The following is a 24,650-nucleotide window of genomic DNA, read 5'->3' on the forward strand; positions in this document are numbered from 1 at the left end:
GTATATGTATATGTATATGTATATGTATATGCAGTGCTCGACAAATAATGATAACAACTCGCCCGTTGCGAGTGGATTTAGGCCGCTGGCGATCCGTGCTGCGGCTCTATTAATTCCCCTGCTCGCGCCAAAATTTTCAATTTTTTTTTTTTTTAAATAAATAAATAAATAAAAAATTCCTCTCCCTGATTGGTCTGACGTGGGGAAGAGGACCGGCTGGCAGCTCTGGGTCAGCCTCTCTCTCCCCCCTCCCCTGCCCACGATCCCCGCTTGCTGCCAGGGGCTCTCACTTCCGTCCCCAGCGCGCGCAAGCAAAGTTGACTGCTGGATCCAGCGCGTCCCCGTCCGGCCACGTTTCCCATGCGGATGTCCCCCGCATGCCCCCACATACTAAATTTCCCCCCCAATGCCCCCAGATGTCACCCGCAGACCTCGATGTCGCCCGCAGGCCCAGATACCCACATACCTCTGGTGAGTGGGACTCCCGGCTCCGTTTCTTGTAGTGTCTGTGTGTGTGTGTGTGTGTGTGGTGTGTGTGGTGTGTGTGGTGTGTGTGGTGTGTGTGGTGTGTGTGTGAGAGCTGGGGCTGCTATATCACGGGAGGCTGCGGTGTGCCGGGCCCGATCAGGTACCGGGGGAAGAGGGGACGCACACTTACACCATCCCCTGCAGAGCTGCTGCGGCTATTCCGGGAGGCTGCGGTGTGCCGGGCCCGATCAGGTACCGGGGGAAGGGGGGACGCACACTTACACCATCCCCTGCAGAGCTGCGGCGGCTATTCCGGGAGGCTGCAGTGTGCCGGGACCGAGCAGGTACCGGGGGGGGGGGGGGACGCACGCCACCCTCTGCCGGACCGGGAAGCTGCAGTGGGCCAGGCCCGAGCAGGTACCGGGGGGGAGGGGACGCACACTTACACCCGGTGCCACCAGCGCCATGTCGGGCTGCCGGGTCCCAGATCTATTCCCCCCTGCAGCAGGCGCCTCGCTCCGCTCTTGCTGCGGCCTCCCGTTTAGGCCGCGCGGGGCGGGCGATGTGCAGGAGAGGTGATGCAAGGGTGGAGTGAACGGAGGTAAGGGGGGGGGGGTGAACGGAGGTAAGGGGGGGGGGGTGAACGGAGGTAAGAGGGGGGGGTGAACGGAGGTAAGAGGGGGGGGTGAACGGAGGTAAGGGGGGGTGAACGGAGTTGGGGGAAGAGGGGGGGTGAAAGGCTGGACTGGGGAGAGAGCAGAGAGAGAGACAGGCTGGAGTGGGGAGAGGACTGAGAGAGAGACTGGGGGGGGAGAAGAGAGAGACAGGCTGGGGGGGGGGGCTAAATGCTCCCAGGCAGTCAGTCGCCCACCCAGTCAGTCACCTACCCACCCAGTCACCTACCAGAGTCAGTCACCTACCCACCCACCCAGTCAGTTAGTCACCTACCCACCTACCTACCCACCCACCCAGTCAGTCAGTCACCTACCCACCCAGTCAGTCACCTACCAAAGTCAGTCAGTCACCTACCCACCCACCCAGTCAGTCAGTCAGTCACCTACCAAAGTCAGTCAGTCACCTACCCACCCACCCAGTCAGTCAGTCACCTAACCACCCACCCAGTCAGTCACCCACCCAGTCAGTCACCCACCACCCACCCAGTCAGTCACCCACCCAGTCAGTCACCTACCCACCCAGTCAGTCACCCACCCACTCAGTCACCCATCCACTCAGTCAGTAAGTCACCCCCCCACCCAGTCAGTCATAAAGTCAGTAATACCCCCCCACCCAGTCAGTCATACCCCCCCCACACCCAGTCAGTCATACCCCCCCCACCCAGTCAGTCATACCCCCCCCCCCACCCAGTCAGTCATACCCCCCCCCCACCCAGTCAGTCATACCCCCCCACCCAGTCAGTAAAATGTCAGTCATCCCACCCCCTGCCCAGTCGCCAAGTCACCCAGTCACCCCACCCAGTCAGACAGTCAGTAATCCCCACCCAGTCAGACACCCCGTCACCCCACCCAATCAACCAGTCAGTCACCCCACCCCCCCAATCACCCCACCGAGTCACCCCACCCAGTCAACCCATCCCCCCACAGTCACCCTCTCTCCGTCTCTCACCCTCTCTCCGTCTCTCTCCGTCTCTCACCCTCTCTCCGTCTCTCACCCTCTCTCCGTCTCTCACCCTCTCTCCGTCTCTCACCCTCTCTCCGTCTCTCACCCTCTCTCCGTCTCTCACCCTCTCTCCGTCTCTCACCCTCTCTCCGTCTCTCACCCTCTCTCCGTCTCTCACCCTCTCTCCGTCTCTCACCCTCTCTCCGTCTCTCACCGTCTCTCTCCGTCTCTCACCGTCTCTCTCCGTCTCTCACCGTCTCTCACCCTCTCTCCGTCTCTCACCCTCTCTCCGTCTCACACTCTCTCTCCGTCTCACACTCTCTCTCCGTCTCACACTCTCTCTCCGTCTCACACTCTCTCTCCGTCTCACACTCTCTCTCACCCTCTCTCTCCGTCTCTCTCACCCTCTCTCTCCGTCTCTCTCACCCTCTCTCTCCGTCTCTCTCACCCTCTCTCTCCGTCTCTCTCACCCTCTCTCTCCGTCTCTCTCACCCTCTCTCTCCGTCTCTCTCACCCTCTCTCTCCGTCTCTCTCACCCTCTCTCTCCGTCTCTCTCACCCTCTCTCTCCGTCTCTCTCACCCTCTCTCTGTCTCACCCTCTCTCTGTCTCATCCTCTCTCTGTCTCACCCTCTCTCTGTCTCACCCTCTCTCTGTCTCACCCTCTCTCTGTCTCACCCTCTCTCTGTCTCACTCTCTCTCACAATCTGGATCTGGATATTTTATTTACCCTGTATATCTTAACTGCCCTATACAACACCGAAATAACCTATACTGCTTTCTTCCAGATCTAACTCTCGAGCTTCACACAGAAGACATCGGAATTCCCCGTAACCCAGAAGACAGGTAGGGAACACCTCCCCTCCAATGTATAACATTGCGGGAATGAGGTACCTGGACATTGAGGGTCTGCGGATCAGGTAAGATCCCAGGCGGGATTGCTGCTTTAAATATTGTAAAGCGCGGGCATCCAGGCACTAGTTAAGGGGTGCAGGAAACTAGTCCTTCACATCTGGCTTTTTTTTCTAGATTCGACATTTATACACACACACACAAGGACTAATTGTAGTATAATGTAATACAATAAATAAACTTATGTCAAAAACGAATGTTCTTACTAGGAATTTATTCAATTTATTTCATTTATGGGTTTTTTAAATGCGGGTCTGGGGGCGGGATTAGAGGCGGGGTTGGGGGTGGGACTAGAGGCGGGGTTGGGGCGGGACTAGGTGGCGAGTAGATTTTTGGGTGATTTGTCAAGCACTGTGTATATGTATATGTATATGTATATGTATATGTATATGTATATGTATATATATATATATATATATATATATATATATATATATATATATATATATATATATATATATATATATATACAGTGTTCGACAAACCTATACATTTGCTCGCTGGATTTAACCCCCGGGCGAGTAAATATTGGCCCAAGCAGCACACGTTTGGTACTAGGTGGCGAGTAGATTTTTTTGTGTGGCGAGTAGATTTTTTTGGTGATTTGTCAACCACTGTATATGTATATATATATATATATAACAACAAAGCAACCAGCACCCCTTACATAAAATAATCGCAGCGGATATGTGCTAGTGCACGCGGCATATAAAGACATAGAAAAGAAATGCTCCACCAGAATCCGCAGATCGGGGAGAAGACACACCACGCCATACTCCTGATGAAGAGGTCCTGAGATGACCGTGAACCGTTGCATCTCATTATATTTGCACTTTAGATACGTTTTTACCTGATGCTTGGCATGCGGGGTCTTCTTTCCTGCTCTTCGGATTCTGCTGGAGTGTTTGTTCTATATATAAAGGTACATATAATACGGTGTTCTCAGTACCTGCACCAGCAGTTTGAGCCGTGTGATCCTCTGGAAGGGCAGGATGAGGAAGGAGGAGAAGGGAAGCCCTCGGCACTTGGGATCCATCTCCAGATGTCCCACTATATCCCGGAATTCTGCCTTCTCCTGACTGAGGGACAAAGAGGAACGAGAGAAAGTGACGATGCAGGCAACCCAGGCCAGACACTGACACACAGAGGCACAGAGGAATACAAGAGAGACACTGGCAGAAAGACAGGAGAGGGGAGACAGTTGGGGAGTGGGGGGAACTGTGACAGGGCAATGCTGGGGGGTCACACGGTGACAGGACACTGCTGTGGGGACACACACGGTGACCGGGCACTACTGGGGGGGGGGACACTGTGACAGGGCACTGCTGTGGGGGATCACACTGTGACAGGGTGCTGCTGTGGGGGATCACACTGACAGGGTGCTGCTGGGGGGACGACGACACACACGGTTACAGCACTGCTGGGGGGGGGAGACACTGTGACAGGACACTGCTGGGGGTGAGCTCAAGACAAAGTGTAAATTAAACTAATATTGAGAGCGTCTGGGGACTGTCCGACTAGGAATCCTGCATTATAACTAATGTCAGAAAATGACAAATACACTACAAAAGGTAGGAGGAGAAACGGACCGGAAATACGATGGGGACAGGAAGAGAAGAGAGATAGATAGACAAGCACAGGGAAGCAGTGACATGGAGAGAAGACCACCGGCTTCTTAGTTACATTTCTGCCACGGATGAACTCACAGCAGCTGCCTGTACGATCGCTCCTGGTAGGTCTGATTGCAGACATAGGTGACATACACCACAAAGTGACTGTCCGCGTACTTGTAGACAATGTCACAGACATCTGATATCACAATGTTCTCTTCCATTCGCTGCTCCAGGTCCAGGAGAAATCTGGGGGTACACATGTAACACAGGATAATGGTGACTTGGCAGCTGCATGCAGGGTACACGGACTTACATATAAGTCATATCTCCGCATACAATACAAAAGCATACATACAGGTATTCTGACTGAATAGCTCAGTGGTGATAAGAACACCACTACTGAACCTGGTTCCAACTCCCAGTCTCCTTGTGACCTTGGGCAAGTCACTTTAACACCCTGTGCCTCAGCCACCAAGAGTATTACCCAAGGCCAGAGGCCCTTATGAGGAAACATATACTTATATCAGGGAGCTCCCAAACTTTTACAAATCACAGACCACTTCATTAGTAATAATGGTTTGGGAGACCCCCGTACGTACACTTGCCTCCACTAATAAGTATTTGTATATACTGTATGTATCCTCCCTGCCCGGCCCCTAGGAAGGTCACATCGGGTGCTATGTATGGTTACTCCGCACGGGTTACCTCGACTCGGGGTGCTGGATTCAGGCAGTTGGGCGACGGGGGTAACAGATGTAGCCAGGTCCCGTCTTACCTCCTGGCCGAGGAGGGGGGCAGCTACGGAGGTTCTCCGGGTGCCGCCGGAGCTGCGGGCGTATCCGGCAAGCGGGGGCCGCCATCGTAGAAGTTGCGCATGCGTGATAGGAGCTCTGCGCATGCGCAGAAGATTGGTAGATGCGGGGCCACGAAATATGTGGAGGGTGCACCACGGGCCCTGTATCTACCGGAAGCCCTGCCCATTGATATACGCCGATTTACCAACCCCACTGGTAAGCACTCCAGGACCCTCATCTGAGGGACCCTATCGGGCTGAATCTTCATGCCCCTCCATCATCCCGTGGAGGAATAAAGCCCCGGACACCAGTTCATCAATCTACTCAGACTTACCCATACCCATACCCCGGGTAACCTTCAGTCCGGGATCCACTCTAGAGGTGCCTCGCAGGGCTGAGATCCCACACCCTAACTATACCCCCAGACGGTACAGGACTAGTCCAGAGCAAGCCCATAGCCGGCAGCCTGAATACCACAGCAATCTGTAAAACGGAAGCGCAGACTTGGGGATAACACTACTACAGCTAGTGGAAGCCCTAACACAGTCCTTGCAGTCTCACAACTACCGTAAACTCAAGGCTTTCTCCGGGATATCACCCACTCCGTCGGAGAAGAGATTGCAACATGGAAAGAACATACTCTCAAGGTGGCCTCATTGAAATGTTACTCTCTCTATCCACTACAAACTCCTCCCTCCTGGCCCACACCCAACATCACCATACACCCTGGATTACTCAAAAGCCTTTCACTATCTACTGAATGTTGGTGGAGAACCCTGAAAACCAGCACACCAACCACCGCTCACTCAAATGGCAAACATCATAAAGTAACAACTTGCAAACAACTACTCAAATTTCTACTCATACTATTACTCTCTTTAGCAGGTGATATTGAACCTAACCCAGGCCCTCCCATTACAACTCTGTCCCATAACCCGGAGAATATCCCCTTCAAATTCCAAAAAGGGCTATCTGCCGTCCATATAAATATCCAGAGTCTGCTGCCCAAACTGGATGAACTAAGAGCATGGTGCCTTATGCATAAACCAAAAGCCATCGTTCTTACAGAAACATGGCTAACCCCTAAAACTCCTGATGCACATATTGCAATTCAGGGATACTCCATTTCTAGCATCTACCGCCCCCCTACCCCCATCTACAATCTCTGACTGATATCACCCAGTTTCTTGGCTCCATTTCCTCTCTGAATGAGAAGAGAGCTGCTAGTTCTTGGGGATTTTAACTTCAATTGGCTTGACCCTAAAAACCACAAAATCCAGATACAAATCAAATCGCTTAACCTATCGCAACTCATTTCCCAACCCACAAGGACAAACCTGAAGTCGCATAACCATTCCTTGCTTGACTGGATTCTCTCCTCAAATCCCAGCAGAATCCAATCCTCTGGCATCCTTCCTGACATTTTCAGTGACCATGCAATAGTATACTGTGTAAGGAAAATTAAACCGCCCCAATCAAGCCCTAAAGTTCTCCTCACAAGAACATTTAGAAACTTTAACCCACAACAGTTTCTGGATGACCTTACCAACTGCCCATGGTACAGAATTGATTTAATTCCCAACCCTGATTCTGCGCTCGACAATTTCCAATCAGAGTTCTTAAAACTCTGTGATACCCATGCTCCACTACGCAGAATAAGGGTACAGGGTGCCCACCTTCCATGGGTTACACCTGACCTTATAGCACTCTACCAGTTCAGGGATGCCATGTGGAAAAGCTACAAAGTAACTGGCACTACCAAGGATCTCAATCACTACAGATGCCTGCGGAACATGTGCACAAGGCAAACAAGGCATGCAAAAGCACAATATTACTCTGACAATCTCCTCCAGAACACATCAAACCCAGCTAACTTCAGGAAGGTTATCAACAACATATTCCAGCCTTCTAATCATCAACAGCCAAGTAATATTACTAAGGGGGATATTACTCTGACAAACCCCACCGATATTGCAAATGCATTCAATGATTACTTTGTGGGGTGTGCCACTAACTTATTCGCGAAACGCAACCCAAACCACAAACCTGAATCTCATCCTGGGAGTACCCACATAGCCCCACCCCCTCCCAACACTGCCCACAATTTTCAATTTGGCCCAGTATCCGAAGAGGAGATTACACAAGCGCTCCTCAAATTAAAACTACGCAGCCAATGTGGACCTGACTTACTACAATCTAGGTTCCTAAGACTTGGTGCCCCAGCAATTGCCAAACCAATTGCTTCCATAGTCAACTCTATCCTGTCTGCATGCCATATCCCTAAGACCTGGAAAACTGCCAGAGTTGTCCCAATCTTCAAAAGTGGGGACAAAAACACTGTCTCAAACTACAGGCCAATCTCCATTCTCCCAATCCTATCCAAAGTCATGGAAAAATGTGTCCACTCCCAATTAAGCGATTACTAAAACAAGACAAATTTCCCTAGCCAATTCCAATCTGGCATGAGCCCCAAACCCTCCACCGTAACTACCCTGCTAAAAGTTTGCAATGAAATCCAGTGTGGAATGGAACGGGGTGAACTCACTGGTGCAGTATTCCTAGATTTTGCAAAGGCTTTTGATACTGTTGATCATGCTATCCTGCTTAACAAACTCCAGAGCTCTGGAATAGGGAAGCATGCTTTAAACTGGTTTCAGTCCTACCTATCAGGTAGATCCCAACATGTGTCCATCTCTGGCTCTAACTCCAACCCCCTGGATATCACCTGTGGCGTCCCGCAAGGCTCTGTTCTGGGGCCCCTACTCTTCTCAGTGATCATCAATGATCTTCCCACAGCTTGTCAGGAAGCCTCAATACACATGTGTGCAGATGACACAATCCTATATGCACACAGCCATAGCCTCTCTGACCTTCAACACATACTTCAGTCTGACTTTTTGAAACTCAAACTGGATTTCCCAAAACAAACTGTTTTTAAACACTGTTGTGTAGAAAGTCAGTGCATCAGAAAAAACAAGTCCTCTTTGGCATAATAAACTGAGGTTTAGGATAAACTCCTTCAATGTAAGCATATAGTATAACGAAGCCCTAATAGGGTTAGGGGACTAGTACCTAATGCCAGCGGCACCATAAATAAATAGTACAGACCAACGTTCCATATATCAGAGAAAAAAGGGGTACAGAGACCCACAAAGTGAACTCACTCAGTTTCTCCTGGAGTATCCAATCTCAGAATCTTCATAGGCTGCAATCTCCCAGGTGATGGCAGGAACAGGTAGGAAAATAAGGCAGTGCACTGCCCAAAGTAACAGAAGGAGGCTCACGGTTATTAGCAAATGATAAAGGGCATTTTTGCCTGAAACTAGTTGGTGGACCCCTGCTGCGGCCTAGGGGGGACCCCTTTGTCCACTTTTTATGTAATAAATCTATTTTTTTGTTGCTAAAAACCGTGAGCCTGCTTCTGTTACTTTGGGCAGTGCACTGCCTTATTTTTCTACTTGTTTTTAAACACTGACAAGACTGTAACAATGGTATTTGGGACCAAGACTAAATTTTTAAAGCTTCCAGTGACTGAGCTCCAGATCAGAACCAACGCTAACACCACCCTAACACCTGTCACTAGTTTTAAATACCTGGGCATATGGTTTGACTCCCACTTAACATTCGGAATGCACATTGATACCCTGACATCCAAAACCTATGCCAAACTAGGTGCACTTTACAGGAACAAATCCTCCCTAAGTCTGCTGGTCAGAAAGCGTATTGCACAGCAGATGCTAATGCCAATTATCGACTATGTATGTATGTATGTATGTCTTTATTTGTATAGCGCCATAAAATGTACATAGCGCTTCACAGTAGTAATACATGTCATATAAATAACAAATATAAATAACACATCATGGGAATAAGTGCTTCAGACATACTGTAAAAGTAACATTAAGGAAGGAGTCCCTGCTCCGAGGAGCTTACAATCTAATTGGTAGGTAGGGAGAACGTACAGAGACAGTAGGAGGGAATACTAGTAAGTGCGTCTGCAGGGGGCCAAGCTTTGTGTCATGTGTCCATGATTATCCAGTGCTACTCATATGCTTCTTTAAGCAGATGTGTCTTAAGGTGGGTCTTAAAGGTGGATAGCGAGGGGGCTAGTCGGGTATTGAGGGGAAGAGCATTCCAGAGGTGTGGGGCAGAAAGTGAGAAAGGTTTAAGGCGGGAGAGAGCTTTAGATACAAAGGGGGTAGAAAGAAGACATCCTTGAGAAGAACGCAAGAGTCGTGATGGTGCATAGCGAGAAATTAGGGCTGAGATGTAATGAGGGGCAGAAGAATGTAAAGCTTTAAAAGTGAGCAGTAGAATTGAGTGTGAGATACGCGATTTAATCGGAAGCCAGGAGAGGGATTTCAGCAGGGGAGACGCTGAGACAGATTTAGGAAAGAGTAGAGTGATTCTGGCAGCAGTGTTTAGGATAGATTGTAGGGGAGACAGGTGAGAGGTAGGAAGGCCGGACAGCAGGAGGTTGCAGTAATCGAGACGTGAGAGAATGAGGGCCTGAGTCAGAGTTTTAGCAGTTGAGTAACAGAGGAAAGGGCGTATCTTTGTGATATTGCGGAGGAAAAAGCGACAAGTTTTAGAAACGTTTTGAATATGAGAGGAGAATGAGAGAGAGGAATCAAGTGTGACCCCTAGGCAGCATGCTTGGGCTACTATGGAGACATAGTATATGGCTCGGCACCCCAAACCCACCTTGGCAAACTTGACACCCTCTACAATTCAATTTGTCGTTTCGTTCTCCAATGCAACTACAACACACATCACTGCGAAATGGTCAAAGAACTAGATTGGTCATCACTCGAGTCTAGGCGCAAAGTTCACCTTTCCTGTCTTGCCTTCAAATACTTTCTGGGCAAGCTACCCACCTATTTGAACAAGCTCCTCACCCCTACCACATGCAGCACTTATCACCTGAGATCTGACTCCAAAAGAATGTTCATGGTCCCAAGGTTCAGCAAAGTATCCGGCCGCTCCTCCTTCTCTTACCATGCACCCCAAAACTGGAACAATCTACCGGAGACTCTCACAGCCACCACCAGTTTAAGTTCTTTCAAAACTAAGGCTGTCTCACATTTTAATCTGGTCTGTAACTGTTACATAAGCCTATAATATACATCTTCTCTAACTGTGCATGCAATGTATTGCATACACTACCGACACACTTTATTGAAGTGTGGTCGGTACCGCAAGCCGGGAAATCTCCCGGCTTGCTAGTGGCCGCCCCTCGGCGTGCCGCGCGTCATAGACGCGCGGTCACGCGTCATCGGGAGCGTGCGCCCCCTGCACGCGTGTCCAGGGGCTCCCCGAGGGAGCCCTGGTGTCCCGCGATCGCGGGACAGCGGCAGGGGGTTCCGGGGGACCCGGCGGACCCGGCAGCGGTAGGGAGAGCGCCCCGATCGGAGGGCGCTCTTCCGCTGCTTCGGCGTGCGCCCGTCACACTCGGGCGCGCGCCAGGCTACTGCTGCGGCACAGAACGGGCAAATGCTCGAATAAACTGTGCCGCAGCAGTATAATGTATACCCTGTTCATTTATGTAACTGTATTTGTAACCATGTATTATTTGTCATATTAACTATGCCCAGGACATACTTGAAAACGAGAGGTGACTCTCAATGTATTACTGTACTTCCTGGTAAAACATTTTATAAATAAATAAATAAGGTACTGGTGGAATGGTCGAGCACCGAAGCGGTGAAAAGGCAGCGGATCATGGAATGTCTAAGACCCCCCCGCCTCTACGATGGTGAGCATGCACAGGGAGCAGAATGGGGACATAACAGCTCGGATGCTAGTGGATTTCCTAATTGAGGCCTATGGTCTGGAAGCTGATGAGAGTGAGGTTTGGGCTAGGTACTATGCTCTCTGCCAGAAAGAAGGGGAGGAGCTGTCTGTGTTCATTCACCATATACAATTAGTACTATGGCCGCTACTCATCCGCAAGCTCATACATGTCTCTGAAGTGGATGAATCCCGCTGTAAGCACTTCCTGAGAGGGTCGAACCCCACCCATCCTATATCCAACATGCTTCGATGTGCGCTCATGCAATGGAGTCCTCCTACATTTACGGGGCTATTGACTCAAGTGAACGTGCACGAGGCGCATGCCCCGTTGCATACCCCCAAGAAGTCTAAGGAGTCCCGCAAGGACGAGACAAAAGGGGCGTCGACCCAGAAGTCCAAGGAGACCAAAAGTGCCAAGGATAACACTCCTTCAGTGGCGCCGGTCTCCGCACCCCGGATGTCCAGGAGAGCGGGCCCTACCACTAGTGCCGGTACGAGCCGAAGTAACCGCTGTTACAACTGTGGCCAAGAAGGTCACTTTGCAAAAGACTGCCCAAAGTCAAGGACTTCCACACCGGGAGCCATGGCCTTCACAGTCGAGTGGGGCCTGCGGCTATAATACAAGTCCTGGTGGAAGGAATCTACGCCTCCACATTGCTGAACACAGGGTCTTAGGTAACCATCATCTACCGTCCCTTCTACGATTCACATCTGAAACATCTGCCTATGCAGTCGGCGGAGAAGATGAAACTATGGGGTCTTATCAATGAAGACTACCCCATTGACGGTGTGGTGTAAGTACAGTTGGACATACTGCAATTGAACATCAACAAGACCCACCCCATGGAAGTGGAGGTTCTAATATGTCCCGAGCCCCAGGAACATCCAAGCTCCCCCATCATACTGGGAATCAATGCAGATGTGGTGCAGGCTCTTATCCGAGCCTATCTGCAAGAGGCGGGCGAATTACCCCTATCCAACTATGGATTCACCCAGTCTTCAAAGAGGAGTGCTACAGGATCTCCGCCCAAGACGGATTCAGACAATTCTTCAATCTAGAGAAGGGGTTGACCGAGATTCCACCAGGGGGAGTGAAGTACATGGCTGCGGTGCCCAACTACCCGGGACCTGACAACGCCGAATGGTACTTCTCCTTAGAGACTACACCCGAAGAGGTAGCCAAAAGAGGGTTCTAAGTGGTACCAGAGATGAAGGAATGGAAGACTGCCCTTCCTAATCACTTCAAAGTGGCGATACAGAATATTTTGCCTCACCCCATACGGTTTGACGTCGGTCAAGCACTGGGTCGGATATACCCGGTTACGCCCGTAGAATCCCTAGCTCATGTGAATGCCGCTACAGTACAAGAAGAGCCGCCGGGAAGTATTCTTCACCAGCGAGATGGATGTGGGCTGCAGCAAGAACGCCCAGCACACGATCCGACTGAATGACGCCACGCCATTCCGAGAGCATTCCCGACGCATTGCTCCCAGAGACGTGGAGGACGTGAGGGACGTCCTGAAGGAGATGGAGACAGCGGGTATCGTGGTATGCCTCCCCGATCGTGGTAGTACGTAAGAAGAATGGGTCAGTCCAACTGTGCGTAGACTACCGGACCCTGAACCGTGGTACGGTACCCGACCTGTACACTCTGCCGCGGATAGAAGAAATCCTCAGTGCCCTATCCGGAAGTCAGTGGTTCAGCGTACTGGACCTGAGGTTTGGGTACTACCAGGTACCTATGAGCTCCGAAGACCAGGAGAAGATGGCATTTGTCTGTCCCCTCGGGTTCTATCAGTTCACCCGGATGCCCGAAGGCAGTTGCGGTGCTTCTGCGACCTTCCAATGGCTAATGGAGAAGACCATTGGTGAAATGAACCCTCGGGAATGCCTAGTCTACCTGGACGATATCAACGTGTTCAGTAAGACTCTAAAGGAGCACGAGGAATGCCTCCTGATGGTAATAGATAGACTGGGCAAAGAAGGCCTGAAACTGTCCCTGGACAAATGTCGGTTCTGCCGCACGTCAGTCACCTACGTCAGTCACCTACGTGAGCCACATAGTGTCCGCAGGCGGGGTGGCAACCGACCCCGCTAAGGTCGAAGCCGTGGTGAACTGGCCCCAACCAGACAACGTGATGGAGCTGCGATCCTTCTTAGGATTCTGCAGGTACTACCGCCACTTCGTAGAAGGCTACTCAAGCAAAGCCAAGGTCCTCAATAATCTCCTGAAGATATACCCAGACTAACCTCGGCAGAATGTCGCATCCCCACGAACACCTTTCGGAAACAAGTGGAAATCCGCCTGCGAAAAGGCGTTCACCGGCCTCAAGAAAAGCCTCACCGAAGAATCCGAATTGGCTTATGCCGACCCCGAGCAGCCATATATCCTGCATGTGGATGCAAGTTTCAATGGGCTAGGAGCTGTACTGCATCAAAAGTACCCTGCTGGCCCTCCGCCCAGTGGTGTATGTGAGACGAAGCTTGAAACCATCTGAACAGCACTACCCAGTTCACAAACTGGAGTTCCTCGCACTCAAGTGGGCGCTGGTCGACAAACTCCACGATTATTTGTACGGAGTCTCTTTTGACGTACGAACAGATAACAACCTGCTAACTTATATCCTAACCTCCGTTAAACTGGACGCCACCGGCCACAGGTGTCTGGCAGCTTTGTCAAACTACCAGTTCACCTTCAAGTACAAGCCAGGGCCCTTAAACATTGGAGCCGATGCTCTGTCTAGAAGACCTGGACTGAGTGCAACGTCGGACAACGGCCCGTGGCAAGAAATCCCTGAACCTGGGATTCGGGCAATGTGCTCAACTGCCGCAATAGTGGGGGACAAGGCGGCGTTCATGTAACTACGAGTAGCCGATTCGCTGGAGTGTCGGTCCAAGGCACTCCCTGCCGCCTACTGCCACTCAGAAAGCATGCCAATCACCCATGATACCATCATCACCTGGAAAGAATTAGTGATGTACTTGATGAGGGATCCACTAGCTAGAGCTATACGCCAGGCCATCCAGCAGAACAAACCCTCCTTGTTGGAGCGTGCCCCTACCGACACCTTCGCGGTCATCAGGAGGAAATGGGATAAGTTCCGCATGGAGCATGATCTCCTCTACAGGATCGTCCCGTACCATAACCCTCCGATAGGAGACAACAGGTACTGCCCCGATGCTTGGAGTACCAGGTTCTACGATCACTGCATGATGAGCATGGACATCTGGGCATAGACAAGATCTTTGGTTTAGTGAGAGAATGGTTCTTCTGGCCCAAAATGAGGGAGTCAGTAGAGCGCCACTGTAGAAAGTGCCTGCGGTGTATACAGAAGAAAACACTGCCCACACGCGCAGCCCCAATGGGCCACATAAAGAGCTCCGGTCCCATGGACCTATTCCGCATGGACTTTCTCTGTATTGAGGCAGACTCAAAGGGCATCAGGATTATCCTGGTAGTGACCGATCACTACACCCGATATGCCCAAGCTTTCACGACCAAGGATCAAAAAGCTCTCACAGTAGCCAAAGTGCTGTGGGAGAAGTATTTCATCCACTTCGGGTTGACAAATCGGATGCACTCCAATCAAGGGAGAGACTTCGAGAGCAAGTTGATCAAGGAGCTTCTCAACTTGCTCAACATCCAGAAGTCTCGGACCACTCCATACCATCCAGAGGGAGACGTTCTGCCGGAGAGGTTCAACCAAACCCTACTCGACATGCTAGGCACCCAAAGGGCTCCCAGAAAGCCGAATAGAGCAAGCACTATGTAACTGTGCAGCTTGGGATGCATTGTATTACATCTCCAAGTGGCACATTATAAGTGGCAGGACTACTGAACAACTCAAGTTTAAAAGGAAGGAACTCTTACCCTAATGGATCTTATCCTTCTTCTCTCTTCAGGTAAAAACCATCTCTAAATCCTCTCATTGAAGCCTTTGCTGTGTGTATTATAGTATATGCAAGTGACAATGCTAGGTAAAAACCATATTTGAATGCTGTTTTCTGTCTACCCCTTATCAAATTAAGCGTTGCTACCTAGGCAGGAAACACTCTGTGTAGAAAACCATCTGTTTGAATGTGCCTCAGATGTGCTAATTAAGCAGACAGAACCTAACTGTCAGGTGACTGTTTAGGCCTATATAAACCCAGGTAGAACAGCTTTAGTCTGCATGCAACACATATCCAAGTGGCCCATTGTAAGTGGCAGGACTACTGAACAACTGAAGTTTAAAAGGAAGTTCAAAAGAAGTGAGGAAGTGGACACCCCCAACTGGACCCGATTCCTGCGTTTGAACTACGCTGGAAAGGAGGATATCATCTATACCAGACTGCATCATTACTGCTGTGATGCTGCCTTTACCATTTATATTTGCTGTCATTTCACTTCTTCTCAAATTATGCACTTCTTTTTACCAGCCTCAGTATGTCTCTAACTCTATTCATATATCTCCATCTCTCCTTTCTTCATCACTTCTCTGTTCACATGAACTCCTTTCTTACCTGCGTCCTCTGACACCACACAGCTATATCCCCTGCACTAAAAAACACCCCTACAAATCATCCTCACACATCCTCTTTCTATCCATGCTTCTCCTCCTTGCTTCTGGGGATATCTCTCCCAATCCTGGTCCCTGCCCTATTCCTACATGCGCTCTTCCTCACCTGCCAATTGCAAACTCTACTCCCTCTGGTGTCAACCCCTCCAACCTCATACCCATCCCCTGCCACCCTCCTTCCTCTCTCCCTTTCTCCTGTGCCCTTTGGAATGCTCGCTCCCTTTCTAACAAGTTCCTCTCTGTGCATGACTTCTTTCTCTCTCACTCTCTGCTCCTATTTGCTATAACTGAGACCTGACTCTGCTCTGGAAGCTGCCCTCTCCTATGGTGGCCTTTCCTTCTCCCACACTCCGCGCACTGATGGCAGGGGTGGAGGCGTGGGGCTCCTGCTCTCCTCTCTCTGCCGTTACCGAACCCTTCCTATTCCTCCATCTCTTGCTTTTCCCTCCTTTGAGGCTCACACTGTCCAGATTTTCTCTCCTCTCCCAGTCCATCTGGCGGTCATCTATCGCCCACCTACCTCTACTCATCCCCCTTCTGCCTTTCTCTCTCACTTTGAATCCTGGCTCTCTTTCTTCCTCTCCTCAGACTCCCTTGTTCTTCTCCTTGGGAACTTCAATTGCCACATTGATGACCCCTCTCTCCCTTGGGCTTCCCGCTTTTTTTCTCTAACCTCTTCTTTTGGCCTTCAACAGTGGACTGCAGCCAGCACCCACAAGGATGGCCACTACTTAGACCTGGTTTTCACTAAAAACTTCTCTCTCTCCGATTTCTCCATTTCCCCTTTTCCTCTCTCTGACCATCACCTCATTCTCTCTCTCTCGCTTCTCCCCTTCTCCACCACCATCTACCCCCGGTTCTGCAGAAACCTGCGCTCTATTAACTTACCTGAATTTGAGTCCACTTTACGCTCCTCCCTCTCCTCTCTCAGCTCTGCTACAGACCCTGACAACCTGGATAGGAACTATAACTCTGCCTTGTCCTCCTCTCTTGATCTACATGCTCCGCTTTCTCTCTGCCGCACTCGCCCTTCTAACCCTAGACCCTGGCTAAATTCCCACACGCGCATGCTGCATTCCTCAACTCGTTCCTCTGAACGCCTCTGGAGGAAATCTCATACTCTCGCAGACTTCCTTCACTACAAATTTATGCTATCCTGTTTCAACTCTGCCCTCTCGCAAGCTAAACAAGCCTACTTTTCTTCACTAATCAACATGCACAAGTCTAACCCACGCCGACTGTTCTCTGTCTTTGATACTCAAACCACCCTCAGCTGCCTCTCCTTCCTCCATCTCCGCTCAGGACTTTGCTGACTATTTTAAGGAAAAGGTGGAATCCATACGTCAGAACATCCCCTCTGTTTCTTCCTCCCATCCTACACCTCTTCCTAACTCTCCTCCTGTCTTCCTTGACTCTTTTTCCACTGTCTCAGAGGAGGATGTGTCGCTGTTGATCACCTCTTCTCCCTCTACCACTTGCCCTCTTGACCCCATTCCCTCCCATCTCCTAAAACCTCTTGCTCCTACTATAATCCCTATGCTCACACACATTTTTAACTCCTCCCTCTGCTCTGGAACATTTCCATCCTCCTTCAAACATGCAACAGTCCTACCATTACTCAAAGACAGCAAGCTTGACCCTACCTGTCTTTCTAACTATCGACCTGTCTCCCTCCTGCCTTTTGCCTCTAAACTCCTTGAACGTCTTGTATTCTCTCGCTTGCTCCATTTTCTCAACACCTATTCTCTCCTAGACCCTCTACAATCTGGCTTCCGCACTGCTCACTCCACGGAAACAGCCCTCACTAAAATAACTGACGACCTCCATGCTGCCAAAGACAGAGCTCATTACACTCTGCTCATATTACTCGACCTCTCTGCAGCATTTGACACCGTGGACCACCCTCTTCTCCTTCATATTCTCCATACTCTTGGTATTCGGAACAAAGCTCTATCCTGGATCTCATCCTACCTCTCCCATCGTACTTTCAGTGTCTCTTCTGCTAACACCTTCTCCTCCTCTATTGATCTCTCTGTGGGGGTACCCCAGGGCTCTGTCCTGGGACCTCTTCTCTTTTCTCTGTACACACTCTCTCCAGGTGACCTAATAACATCTTTTGGGTTTAATTATCACCTCTATGCTGACGACACACAAATATACTTTTCAACACCTGACCTTACACCTGCTGTACAAACCAAAGTTTCTGAATGTCTCTCTGCTATATCATCCTGGATGGCCCTCTGCCGCCTTAAACTCAACATGGCTAAAACAGAGCTCCTCATACTTCCTCCCAAACCTGGCCCTACTACCTCCTTCCACATTACTACTGGAACTACGATCATTCATCCAGTAGCCCAAGCACGCTGCCTAGGGGTCACACTCGACTCCTCTCTCACATTCAAAACATTTCTAAAACCTGTCGCTTTTTCCTCCGCAATATAACAAAGATACGCCCTTTCCTCTGTTGCTCGACTGCTAAAACTCTGACTCAGGCCCTCATTCTCTCCCATCTTGATTACTGTAACCTCCTGCTGTCCGGCCTTCCTGCCTCTCACCTGTCTCCCCTACAATCTCTCCTAAACGCTGCTGCCAGAATCACTCTACTCTTTCCTAGATCTGTCTCAGCATCTCCACTCATGAAATCCCTCTCCTGGCTTCCGATCAAATCCCGCATCTCACACTCCATTCTTCTACTCACTTTTAAAGCTTTACACTCTTCTGCCCCTCCTTACATCTCAGCCCTAATTTCTCGTTATGCACCATCCAGACTCTTGCGTTCTTCTCAAGGATGTCTTCTTTCTACCCCCTTTGTATCTAAAGCCCTCTCCCGCCTTAAACCTTTTTCACTGGCTGCCCCACACCTCTGGAATGCCCTTCCCCTCAGTACCCGACTTGCACCCTCTCTATCCACCCTTAAGACCCAACTTAAGACACACTTGCTTAAAGAAGCATATGAATAGCACTGTGGATATTCTGAACACATGATACATAAAGCTTGGCCCCCTGCAGACGCACTTACCAGAACTCCCTCCTACTGTCTCTGTACGTTCTCCCTACCTAACAATTAGACTGTAAGCTCCTCGGGGCAGGGACTCCTCTTCCTTAATGTTATGTTTGTCTAAAGCACTTATTCCCATGATCTGTTATTTATATTATCTGTTATTTATTTGATTACCACGTGTATTACTACTGTGAAACGCTATGTACATTAATGGCGCTATATAAATAAAGACATACAATACAATACAATACAAAGGAAAATGGTAGAGAATCATGAAACTGACAGCAGAATAAGGAAGTGCTTATGAGAGAGGGGAGAGTGGGACTGCCACTTTCTCACATACTGTATGGCAGAATACTGTTTAGTGAATCTGGACCTAAGACGCCTTCAAGCACTGGAAGATACAGTACTTTACAGCCTATTCAATGTAACGCGTGTCAGCCGTCTCCCAGCCGTCTCGTCAACATGTAATAACCTAGATTTCTGTGGCCTTTTACTCTCACATCCTGTGAGATGAATTCCTGTACTGTAGGTTCTTTGTCATTCGTTACGTTTTTCAGATAGCGTTTGCATGAATGACTTTTCTTTAACGCTACACTATTTCCTGCTTCTTTTTATTACATCATGATAATGCGCGCACACATATGCACACACATGCACACACATTGAATTGAGATCTCATTATCTGGAAGTGCTGCCGCTATAAGGCCCCACTCACACGCGTTCGTCACCGACCCCTGGTGGCCAATGGTAGTGTTCAGTATTGAAACTACCATTGGCTGCAAAGTGCGGCGTCAACGCTGCTGCATCCTCCCCCCACCCCCCTCCCCCCCCACTTCACACATCCCCCAGCAGACGCGCACACGCAGCGTCGCAAAGCCCCCTGTGTGAACGTGGCCTAAGGCCTCGGTCCCGCTGAGCTCGTTGGCGCGGGCGGCTATGTCGCGAGTTCCCCACCAGCAGGGGAATCCTCGCGAGCCGGTCCCGGTCCCCCCTGGCGGCACAGCTGACTACACGCTGTGGCGCGTCAGCCGCTAGGAGACACAAGAGAATGGTGTTTCCTAGCGTTGACGCGTCACGTGGTGTGGCTGTGAGCCAATGGGGAGGGGAGGCTTCGGGAGGAGGAGAGGCTTCGGGGAGCGGGGAGGAGTGTGGAGTGAAAGCAGGTGAGTGCCTGTCTGTGTGTGTGTCTGAGTGCGTGCCTGTCTGTGTGTGTATGTGTGTGCCTGAGTGCGTGAGTGCCTGCCTCTGTCTGTGTGTGTGTGTGTATGAGTGCGTGAGTGCCTGCCTGTGTGTGTGTGTGTGTGTATGTATGAGTGCCTGCGTGTGTGTGTGTTTAAACTTACCCTCAGCAGCTCCAGCCCGAGTCCGTGGAGGGAGGGGGGGGGGGGGGAGAGTAGCGGGTAACCTCCGCTCAAGCCACGCCCCCCCTCCCTGTCAAGCCTCCCACTCCCTCCCGCTCCGGCTCCCGCTCCCTACAGACCGCATATCGCGGTCTGTGTATGTCAGCGCCTGTCTGCAGTGCGGGTGCGCTGACTCTGGGAGCGGGGCCTTAGCCTAACTCTGACTTCAAGAGCAAGCAAGAGAGTACAGAACTGACCGTCACAGGTGCTTTATACTCGTGGCTTTATCAGATCGTAACACAGACTCACATCAACCTCTCTAATACAGATAACAATAACTTTATTTCATATAGCGCTTTTCTCAATGGGACAGCACAGCGCGCGGTACGCAGCACATAGAATTGTTACAGACACAGCGCCTTCCCCGTGGAGCTTACAATCTATGATTTTGGTGCCTGAGGCACAGGGAGATAAAGTGACTCACCCAGGGAGCTGATACCGGGAATTGAACCAGGTTGCCTTATTGCAAAGTCAATGTCATTGATTACAGCGTCTTTACTTACTCAGCCGCTCATTCTCTTCTCTAGGTGTACATTGTATAGCATTAGGAGATGTTTGTAACACATGCTGAGTCCAGGTATAAGCTCCTATTCAATATAGTGAGAAGAGGGGTAATGTAGGTACGATAATGCATTAACTTCAAGAAAAGAGATGTTAATGCATTGTTAACTGTGCATTACCCGGCTTTTACTCTATACTGAATGGAAAGCAGAGCTTCCAGTGTAAGGATGTTGGAGGTACTGGTACTTTCTCCATCCCCCCTCTCTGTGTGAGCATGTTACCTCTCGCTGGTGGCCAGGACCTCCAGTACATTGGAAAAGATGAAGTGAATCTCTGAGGGGTGCAACGTGGCTCTCAGACTCTCGCTCTCCATGAAGTGACACACCAACAATCGCAGGCTCTTATAGTACGAGGCTTCTGATGTCACCAGCTCAAACATGGCCTGTGGGACAGGACACAATAAGCAATCTACCAAACCCCTAGCCCCCTCAGCTTTACCTTCTCGTGAGGTTCTCACCCCAGCTTCCTGACATTAGGCCCATATTTACCAAGTGGTGCTATTCCATAAGATACCTTATGAGGGACACCTTATAGCTCCTATTGCCATGACATTATTATCCTATTGTCCTGAACCTACGCAATTATCCCTGTAGCTCCATTTGGCCCCCACCCTATCCAATGCTCCTATTCTCTCTAAGGCCCTCACCCTCTTTAATAATCATTCACCCTCCATGGACCTTCCTCTATTCCAAAAACACACCCACTCTTGCTCTCGATCCTATAAAATAACCAATTACTCGCCACTGCCTGCACTCAATAAAACTTCGCTTTTCTGCATGTCCACTCCCTTTTTTCCAAGTCCCTTTAGTATCTACTTCAAAGCCATGCCCCTATTCAATCTCAGGGTCGTTTCCTTTACTTTGACCCTTTAGCATACACTGCGACCCCCAGGCCCCCCTTCTCTCGCCTCCCCTCCCTCCTTCTCATGGCACTGCCCATTTGTACAGCCTCCTCGTTCTGTCACCCTTAGCTCTGCACAGCTTCCTTCCTCACCTCCTGGAGTTTGATCTCTTCTGGCTGCAGTAGACTCAGCACCCCACTGCTCCTGATATCCGGCAGGTCCTGCCATAAGTTGAATCCGGAGCAGGAGCTCTGGAGCCGGCTGAGAGAAGGGCTAACCCTGCGTTGCTGGATGGGTGGTGGTGACCTCTGGCCGTGGGTTTGGGAGCTGACTGGAGTTGGCGGAGGCTGCACATAGGTGTCCTGCAGGCGTCGAGCTTCAATCTCATGCTGGTTGGATTTGTCCCTGTACTCCTGGTACAGGAGCTCTCCAGAGGAAACACAACTTTGATTAGCATCATTACTCTTAGTCTTATCACACATTGTGTATGTCAGGCGTGGCCAACTCCAGTCCTCAAGGGCCATCAACAGGTCAATGATATCCCTGCTTCAGCACAGGTGGCTATGTCATTGAGTGAGCCACCTGTGCTGAAGCAGTGATATCCTTAAAACCTGACCTGTTGGTGGCCCTTGCGGACTGGAGTTGGCCGCCCCTGCAGTAGGAGAACATTGATTGATAAAGACAAGTAAGAGCCTCTGCATTTTGACGTTTGTGCGTGTCTGTCCCTCCCCTGTATGCAGCTGTTAAGCAGTGGTGGGAAACTTGTTACTAAAATTTCACAAGTTCGCCGAACCGGTGCTTAATTGTCTTACCTTCATTCGCGGGCGGCGTCTAACGGGATCTAACAGCATCTCCCTGCATCTATTTTTCTGCAAAGCCCCTCAATATGGCCGTGCGGCGTCAAATGGCGCCGCGTTGCCATGCCAATGGGAATGCCACGTGGCGTCACAATGTTAAACTGGGTCCGTTGTCATGGCAACGCAGCACCATGTGACGCCGCGCTGCGATTTTGAGAGGCTTTGCAGGGAAATAGATGCCGGGAGATGCTGTAGACACCGCCCGCGGCCCAGGTAAGAACGGTTGTTAAAAACTGTAATCCCACCACTGCTGTTCATGTAATATAAATAACTCTGTACCCCCCTCCATTGTACCACGCTGCAGAATATGTTGCCTCTTCACAAATAAACAATAATAATAATAATGATAATACTCTTTAGCAACCCCCTGAAGTTTTAGCCAGTGAGAATCTGTGATTTCCACCTCGTTAACATGCTCTGCCCTTATATAGTCAGCACGGGGACAGATATAGAGCACTTAACATGCTGTGCCCTTATATAGTCAGCACGGGGACAGATTTAGGGGCCTATGCAGAGAGCAGCGCTAGAATAAATTGGAGAGTTTAAGAAAAAGTAGCTTTAATGGAGAGTTTTATTCTCCATATGCAGAAATGGGCGAAATCCGCTATTTTTAGCATTACTGCATGTGGAGAATTGTAAATGAGGAGATGCGCGCAGCTGAAAGGGAGAAATAAAAATCGCGCATTTTTTTTTTCCCCTATAGCCGGCGAGCTCCTGCTTCTTGCCAACTTTAGTTGGCGGAGAAAATTGACGAAAATCGCGCCAAAAACAGCCGCTAGATGGCGAGCGTGCCTTTCTGAATTTGGATATTTTTCAGACTGGCGAGATGTAGTTTCTCGTCAGCCGCGCGGCGAGATTTATAAATAGAAAAAAAAATGGCGCTTTTTTCATACCTCGCCATTTTCGGCTGTTTTTAGCGCGATTTTCGCCGGAAAATGGCGAGATTGTTAATAGCGCTGCTCTCTGCATGAGGCCCATAGAGCACCGGTACTGGAGAAGGGACACGTTGTCTCACTGTTCCGCTTAACGGGGCATGAACCCCACAGCTGACACATTGCGGGCGTATTTCTGGCACTGCATGTTACTGCTCTGTTAGTGACATTATTCCTTTACATAAACAAACGAATGAGACATCAGGAGACCGAACTGGGCAGATTGGGACATGGCGTGTCCGCGGCACAAAGCAGTCCTACAGGAGACTCCAAGGGACCTGTTCTAGTAGCTTCAAAGTGTGACAATCCGCTTCTAAAGCCCCTTCCCGATGGGACTGCCACGCTTTGCTATGCTATAAGTCCTTCTCACATGTCCAATCCGTGTCTGAAAGGCTTATTAGAAGCGGTTTCACTCCGGCTCTGCCAATCCCATCATTTGTCAAAAAAGCTTCAGTTCTTTACATGAAAACTGTAATTCTTGTAGCTCCGTTCTGCAAACCGCTTCTAAAAACTCGCATTTTTTCACGTCACCTAAAGGGCGGCGACATTGGTATTGCGCGTTCCAGCCAGAGCCTGACATGTGGGTTTGGCTGAGAGAGCAAAACCCATAAGTATGACTGGGGATACAGTTAGCACCAGCTCAGGTCATTCCGCTTCCAAAGCGAGTATTACTCCATATAATGAAAGGATCAATCTAGAAACATACAGCAAATGAAAATATCACTTATAAGCACATTCACACGTCCCCATTATCTCTTAGCATACAGCGCTTCCACTGCAGCCAGGGATTCTGGGAAATGACATGCAAATGAGCACAGTGTCACCTTTTGCTTCACATCCATTCTGACATGGAGCCCGATCCAGAAAGATGGAAATTGATGGCGGATAAGAAGCAGTTGGCCCAATGAGTCCGTCCATTTTCTCTACCGGTTCTGAAACCTCGGATCACATCCTTTATGTTTAACCTAACCAGGTTTCAATTCCTTTACTCTATAAGCCTCTGCCTCGTCCGCTGGGAGGCGGATCCATGTACCCCCTCTTTCTTGTCAATTTCACATTAGACACTGTTCTGAACTTCCGCTTGCAGAAGCCAGAGGCGACAAAAAGATATACAGGCATACCCCGCTTTAAGTACACTCACTTTAAGTACACTCGCGAGTAAGTACATATCGCCCAATAGGCAAACGGCAGCTCGCGCATGCGCCTGTCAGCACGTCCTGAACAGCAATACCGGCTCCCTACCTGTACCGAAGCTGTGCGCAAGCGGGGAGACTATAGAGCCTGTTACAAATGCGTTATTT

At 49.9% G+C, this 24,650-nt stretch overlaps 1 protein-coding gene across 1 annotated transcript in view; it reads right to left on the reverse strand.

The window, feature by feature from the left end:
* NGEF (neuronal guanine nucleotide exchange factor) overlaps nucleotides 1-24,282 on the reverse strand; it is a 64,851-nt gene extending 40,569 nt beyond the window's left edge. Inside the window, exons 1-5 of the mRNA XM_075569596.1 lie at nucleotides 24,174-24,282; nucleotides 21,713-21,987; nucleotides 20,941-21,101; nucleotides 4,702-4,854; nucleotides 3,945-4,074 (exon numbers count right to left, since the gene is read on the reverse strand). Of these exons, the coding sequence (XP_075425711.1) occupies nucleotides 3,945-4,074; nucleotides 4,702-4,854; nucleotides 20,941-21,101; nucleotides 21,713-21,987; nucleotides 24,174-24,267 (813 nt within the window). The 5' untranslated portion in view covers nucleotides 24,268-24,282. The remainder of the gene's footprint in view (nucleotides 1-3,944; nucleotides 4,075-4,701; nucleotides 4,855-20,940; nucleotides 21,102-21,712; nucleotides 21,988-24,173) is intronic.
* Nucleotides 24,283-24,650: the final 368 nt, after the last annotated feature.

This window comes from Ascaphus truei, chromosome 14, assembly GCF_040206685.1.
Source record: "Ascaphus truei isolate aAscTru1 chromosome 14, aAscTru1.hap1, whole genome shotgun sequence".
NCBI lineage: Eukaryota > Metazoa > Chordata > Amphibia > Anura > Ascaphidae > Ascaphus > Ascaphus truei.